The sequence below is a fragment of the Puma concolor genome, chromosome D3 (assembly GCF_028749965.1).
Source record: "Puma concolor isolate L17-30 chromosome D3, mPumCon1.1.hap2, whole genome shotgun sequence".
NCBI lineage: Eukaryota > Metazoa > Chordata > Mammalia > Carnivora > Felidae > Puma > Puma concolor.
In genome coordinates, this window is record NC_141678.1 from 24,046,101 (window position 1) to 24,053,135 (window position 7,035).

Consider the following 7,035-nt stretch of genomic DNA (forward strand, 5'->3'; position numbering starts at 1 on the left):
GGAAATCTCTTCGTTTGGAATTAAACACAGTCGTTCTAGGTGGAATTGCGTCAGCCTAGGGGGTAAAAACCCGTCCGATGAGGAAACTCCGCGGGGCTCCGGGCCCTTGCAGAAGAGACCTGGAATCTCCAGGCCCTCCAGGCCGCATCCCGGGGTCCTCCCGGTCCGCCCCCGCCCCCTCCTGCTTGGGCCTCGCAGCCGCCACGCTGGACGCCCAGGCCCCGCCTCCTAGGGGCCGGCCGGACCAATGGGTGCCGAGAGCGGCCACGCGTCACGCGGCGCTGGCCAATCGCGGAGGGCCACGACCGTAGAAAGTCTGGGTGCGGCGGGGCCGCCCCGAGGACGGCGGCGGCGGCGCGCACTGGCGTACACACTCTCGGGCCATGGTGGTGGTGGCATCCGCGCAGAGCCCGGCCGCCGGGGCCCCCAAAGTGCTGCTTCTGTCCGGCAAGCCCGCCGCCGCCGCCGCTGCCGCCGCCGCCGGAGCCCCGGCGGGCCGGGCTCTGCCACTTATGGTGCCGGACCAACGAGGGGCCAGCCCGGAGGCGGCGAGCGGGGGGCCACCCCAGGCGCGCAAGCGACAGCGCCTCACGCACCTGAGCCCCGAGGAGAAGGCGCTGCGGAGGTGGGCGAGGGTCGGAGCGCGGACGCTGAGGGCGAGGGGCCGGGGACTGGCCGCCTGCCGCGCTCGGGCGCCCTTGGCCTGACCGGTGCGGTGCCAGCGTGGCGTGGGGCGGGGCGGGGCAGGAAGTCGGGAGTGCGGGGCCGCCTATGCCTTTTTTTTTTTTTTTTTTTTTTTTTTAATCCCCCGCTAGCCCAATTTTGTCTCTAATGTCAGAGATACATAGAGCTGGGTGTTCGGGCACATGGGTTCCGAGTCCTCATGCTATATGACCGCAGACCTGTCATTCAATGTTTCTGAATTTGGGCAGTAGCAGGGAGTCGAGGAGCCTTTTCCTGGTTTACCTACTATTTTGGGAAGGCGCGGAGCCGAAATGACAATTGTTGGAAGGGCTGTGAGGTCTGTGAGGCTCACTAGTCAAACTTAGTCTCCGCGTTCTTAAGATGGTATCTATTTCATGAGGTCTTTGGAAAGATCGGCTGAGAAATGCCACGTATTCACCTCTCCTCAAATGTTAGTTCTTCTGTGATCGGTGTGCCTTTTTGTGACATAAGTGCCCGGCCCAGGCGTCCCGGGACTGCCCAGAATGTCGGCAAGGGCGAAAGGCATCCGCCTCTCCCTTATTTGAGTTCTAGGAGGGAGTGAAAAAAGGGGAGGAGGAAATCTCTTATGATGCAAGATGAGTAGTATTTGTGTCCAGCGTCCTTGCTGTGGCCGGGATGCGACGGGGGTGTGGGTGACGCAATATGGGGAAGAATGAAGCAGTTTTTCAAGCTAGATCCATGAAAAACGCTGTATTTTTTGTTTCGTTTCATTGAGGGGAGGAGCCTGGAGTGTATTTTACCTTAGTCTACCGTATACTGTTAAGTGAAAATGAAAGCAGCAGCTGGCCAAGTTTTCAAATAAAGATATAAATAAGGTTTGGGAATGACTCTGTGGTATGTCTCTTCTGTTCTCAGGAAACTGAAAAACAGAGTGGCAGCTCAGACTGCTAGAGACCGAAAGAAAGCTCGAATGAGTGAGCTGGAGCAGCAAGTGGTAGATTTGGAGGAAGAGGTAAAAATACTTAAGGTCAAACTCTTACCTTTTATTTCTCGTACATTCTTCCTTTGGTGAATGTTCTGATGTTTGCTGCCTATCCCAAGTTGTTTCCGTCTCTTTAGAATACAATTGGACAGTTAATTGGAAGTTAAACTAGTCTAAATTAGGGGAGCTAGGTAATTAAGTGGTTAAGTGGTGAAGCTTGAGGAGAGCAGAAGCGATTGACCCGCTGGGACCTGCTGGCTTCCATCCGTGTGAGATCTGTCTCAAAGTTGGCAAGTTACAACATCACAACATTACGTTTATCAAGTTAGTACTAAGAAATTCCTGGGGCGCCTGGGTGGCGCAGTCGGTTAAGCGTCCGACTTCAGCCAGGTCACGATCTCGCGGGTGTGAGTTCGAGCCCCGCGTCAGGCTCTGGGCTGATGGCTCAGAGCCTGGAGCCTGTTTCCGATTCTGTGTCTCCCTCTCTCTCTGCCCCTCCCCCGTTCATGCTCTGTCTCTCTCTGTCCCAAAAATAAATAAACGTTGAAAAAAAAAATTAAAAAAAAAAAAAGAAATTCCTAAAAGCAGATAGGAAATTGTCGCTTAAACCTGAGACCCTTCCTGGCTTGGCCAAAAGTCTGCTAACATTTCCCTTCCCCTTCTATGGTTCACTGATTACCTAATCTTAAATTGTTGCCAGCAAAATACGATAAGGAAAACACACACACACACACACATTTAAACATATTTTGATTTTATGGTTCGCTGTTGTCACTTCTATTATTACTTGCTAGTTCAAGATAGGATTTTTTTTTTGCCATTATATTTAAAGTCACAAGTCACCCTTTGCTGGGTCTATATTAGTAGTTAGAGGCATTGTGGTATTTGTGACCCCACAAAATGGCACTTCTTATTTTTCATGACTATGACCTTTCCTTAGAATGCCTACTGTGAACAACTGTATAAGTGTTTTCCAAAAGGTGAAGGAGAAGGAAAGGAAACGAGCTGTAGTGAAACTTCACCAGGTGGACCCTTAAGTGAAAGAACTGGATGTTTTAATAGCTTCTTATGAACTTTTTCACAGAACCAGAAACTCTTGCTAGAAAATCAGCTTTTACGAGAGAAGACGCATGGCCTTGTAGTGGAGAACCAAGAGTTAAGACAGCGGTTGGGGATGGATGCCCTGCTTACTGAAGAGGAGGCAGAGACCCAGACCAAGGTGAGTTGTCTCCTATATCTGATGTCCTGTGTGAGAACTGGTTCTAAGTGACATGACCCCTTAATGACACTTAAACTCGTTTTTCAACTGGGTAGTCAATAGTACTAGAGCCTAATAATTAAAATAAGTTACACAGCTCTCTAAAAGCAAGTACTACCAATACTGATAGCCAACAGAATGTACCATGTCAGCATTAAGGAGAACTAGAGAAACAGAGCCAGTCAAATCTGACCGAACGCTACTAAAACTATAGTGGTTTTTTGATGAATATGAATAAGTAGGGAAAGGATTCATTTTGATGGTGACACCCCTCTGATAGAAGGTGATGCATGGGTTTTAATGTATGGACCTGGCCCATTTATTGAGATCACTTAAGTGGTCTAAGATTGACAGTAGGGCCGTTCTAGTCTGTAAGAAATTACTGTCCAGAAAGATTTGGGGCCTAAATGCACTGCAGTACTTTATTAAGGACATTATTATGGATGGGGGCCCTGGGTGGCTCAGTCGGTTAAGCGTCCAACTTCAGCTCAGGTCAGAATCTCACAGTCTGTGGGTTCAAGGCCTGTGTGAGGCTCTGTGCTGACAGCTCAGAGCCTGGAGCCTGCTTGGGATTCTGTGTCTCCCTCTCTCTGCCCCTCCCCCTGCTTGTGCTCTGTCTCTCTCTCTCAAAATAAAGACATAAAAAAAATTTAAAAAAAAACATTATTATGGAGAACATCTCTGAAGATATTATTTAAGAATTTCAGTCCTTTGTGAATCTTTGCTTGGGGAGTGAAAATGTTTCATTGCATAGAAAATGACAATGAAGTTAGTCTTAACCTTTCCTCCTCTTCTTGTGGAGGACTCCATAAAATGGAAAGGTAACAAAGGTAAGGGAAAGGTTTCAGCTCTAAAGAATAGTTTTCTAGCTTTCTTGAAAGTAGAGAACCACAGTTGCCTGGTGAGTGTTTCCTTGAGGACTCAGCAGTTTGAGCTGTTCATCCACGGTGGTCTTTCCTCCTAGGGGAATGGAGCGAGGCCGGTGGCCGGGTCTGCTGAGTCCGCAGCACTCAGACTACGTGCACCTCTGCAGCAGGTGCAGGCCCAGTTGTCACCCCTCCAGAACATCTCCCCATGGATTCTGACGGTGTTGACTCTTCAGACTCTGAGGTAGGGGTTATTGGGATTTAGTGAAAAAGTCTATAACTTGTTAATTCCATCTGTTTGATGGCTGATATCCCTAACCAGGCAGAGGAGGGCAGGAGAAGTTGGTTTTGGTTGGGTTAGAAGTGAATATTGACGGTCTTCCCTATCTGCGGATGGTTTAGAGCACAGAGTGAGGTGTAGGTAAATGGGTCTGTGGGTCTCGGAGGTCGTCCTATTGCATAATGATTAACTTACATTGTGGGACCTAGTAGTGTTCTAAGGTAGATTCTTGGGTGCATTCTAATGATTGGATTCCATTGAATTTTTGTCTCTTGCAGTCTGATATCCTGTTGGGCATTCTGTTCAACTTGGATCCAGTCATGTTCTTCAGATGTCCTTCCCCAGAGTCTACCAGCCTGGAGGAACAACCAGAGGTCTACCCAGAAGGACCCAGTTCCTTACCGGCCTCCCCTTCTCCGTCACTGGGGACGTCATCAGCCAAGCTGGAAGCCATTAATGAACTGATTCGTTTTGACCACGTGTATACCAAGCCCCTTGTCTTAGAGATACCCTCTGAGACAGAGAGCCAAGCAAATGTGGTAGTGAAAATTGAGGAAGCACCTTTCAGCCCCTCAGAGAAAGATCACCCTGAATTCACTGTCTCAGTGAAGGAAGAACTTGTAGAAGATGACTTCATTCCAGAACTGGGCACCTCAGATCTACTTTCACCCAGCCACTGCCCGAAGCCATCTTCCTGTCTACTGGATGCTTATAGTGACTGTGGATATGAGGGCTCCCCTTCCCCCTTCAGCGACATGTCCTCTCTGCTTGGTGTAGACCATTCTTGGGAGGACACTTTTGCCAATGAACTCTTTCCCCAGCTGATTAGTGTCTAAGGAATGATCCAATGCTGTTGCCCTTTTCCTTGACTATTACACTGCCTGGAAGATAGCAGAGAAGCCTATGCTTCATTCACAAAGCCAAAGTAGAGGGTGTACAGTCCTAGGGAATTCCTCTAAAGTATTTGTTCAAACTTTATAGGTCACCCCAAGTATTGTCTTTTGTCATCCAGCAGTCCAAGGTACTCAGATTTATTACTATAATCTAGAATCACAGCTTTTGAGGTTGTACCTTTATCTTAAGGGCAGAAGTTTGCCCTAAAATTCTTCTGTAAGGGTCACTGGACAATTGTCTTAGACATGGAATTTATGAATGGCCCTTTATCATTTTTCTCCCTTCTTGGCATCCCAGGCTTGTCTCCAATTTTAGGTCCTTTAGTTTGCTTCTGCAAGCAGAGAGAACACCTACCTGAGGGGACTCCTTTCCCTCATGTACAGTTCAAGTAAAGATCAAGAATCTTTTGTAAAACTATGGAAATTTACTATGTAAATGCTTGATGAAATCTTTCCCTGCTAGTGTAACTTTTGGAAGGTGCTTTCTCCATTTATTTAAAACTACCTGTGCAATTAAAAAGTGCAATGCAATGTCTTTGTTCTTTGATTTCTTCTTGGGCTTTTTAAGTCTTACTGTTTTGCTTCACTGATTGCCACGATAGTTATCTATCCAACTTCAGGGAGCATAGCATGCCGCTTTTTAAAGCGACGGAAAGTTTTACCCCCTTAATTACTGCCTGCTTCGATTCTTGGCTGCCATAAGTGATAGGAACCTATTCTTTGAGTAGTTACTGTATTTCTGAGCTTCTTTAGCTTTACTGGCCAATATTACAGACGTTAAGTGACCAAGCTAGAACACTTAACCATTATTTTGCTATATACCATCTTAAGAGAAAAACATGCCATTAAATATCAAGATTCTCTTGGCATTTTTACAGGGATTAACGTTTTCTAGACTCAAATTTAAGTCTGCCACTGGTTTGCCAGGTAATCCTGGACATGTAACATCACTTTCTCACCTGTAAAGGGGCATAATAGTCACTATCTAAAGGTTGCTAGAGGTGATACATTATAAGCTCTTGGTATATGTACACTTAGGCACCATCCCAAGCACTCAAAAGTTAGCTATTTTCCCCTAATCCACTTAGGGATTTTAATCTTACAGTATTTTATATACCCTGGAATTTGTTTCACAGAATGAACCTGTTCAAGGAAAAATCTGACACATCAACATTACCCCAAAGCTACAGAGATGATAACCTCATCCCTCATGTGCGTTTTTCCTTGGGAATCCTGAAGGGCTTCCCTCAGAAATCATTTCACCTATGCCAGCATCCTGTGCCAATATTAAGCCTACCACTGGAGAGGTCAAAGTAAAGGAGTGTAGACAAAAGGATTCAAAGAATCCCAAGCAGCAAGACAAAGCAGGCTATACTTTCAGCCAAGTATAAGGGGATATGTTTGGTGTGATTGGAGGCATGTCCACAAGACAGCCTAAAATCCCTGGTCACTAAGGCCAGAGCTCAATCCTATTCTTGGCAATGCAAGCCTGCTTAGGCTCAGTTTCTGTATTATAAATGTACAACAGCCTCCAGCTGTCCCCATGATTAAAAATCTGATCACCTGATTTTCTATAACTGAAAACCTAAGTGCTGGGTGTCTATTTAGGGATTGTCTAGGCAAATGCAATTACAGATGAATTTTAGCCACTCTCCATCATAATTGCAGAAGCATCTGGAGATTGAGGCTCAAATAATTTACATTGAATGACATCACATGAAAGAGGCAGCTGTACGAACAGGGATAACACAGGACATACATAACCTGCGTTGATCTTCAGGGTTTTCATTTCCTGCACAGATGGGTGAAAATGACCCAACACTGCTCAGCCTTGACAAAACACCTGTTATTTAAGGATATCTTACTGAAACAAATTGGTCAGAAATAAAAATCAAGATCTCCTTCTGCAAAACCAAAGCAAGATTTCTATTAGATGCAGAGGGCTGTCCATAACTGAAAGTGAATCAGGTGACAAATGTCTGCACACCATTTTCCTGGGTCTTGTAACACCAATGTATATGTGCCCCCTTGCTTTTCTACTAGGTATGCTACCGGAGCAGACATAAGGTAGGAACAGAACTGTAGGCAAA

General features: G+C 46.4%; 1 protein-coding gene across 1 annotated transcript; it reads left to right on the forward strand.

The window, feature by feature from the left end:
• The first annotated feature begins 332 nt into the window (after positions 1-332).
• Positions 333-5,476, forward strand: XBP1 (X-box binding protein 1). The gene is given in 6 exon segments (XM_025933239.2): positions 333-625; positions 1,582-1,678; positions 2,733-2,867; positions 3,871-3,906; positions 3,909-4,016; positions 4,331-5,476. Coding segments are annotated over 6 exon segments (1,176 nt in total). The 5' UTR covers positions 333-383; the 3' UTR covers positions 4,889-5,476.
• Positions 5,477-7,035: the final 1,559 nt, after the last annotated feature.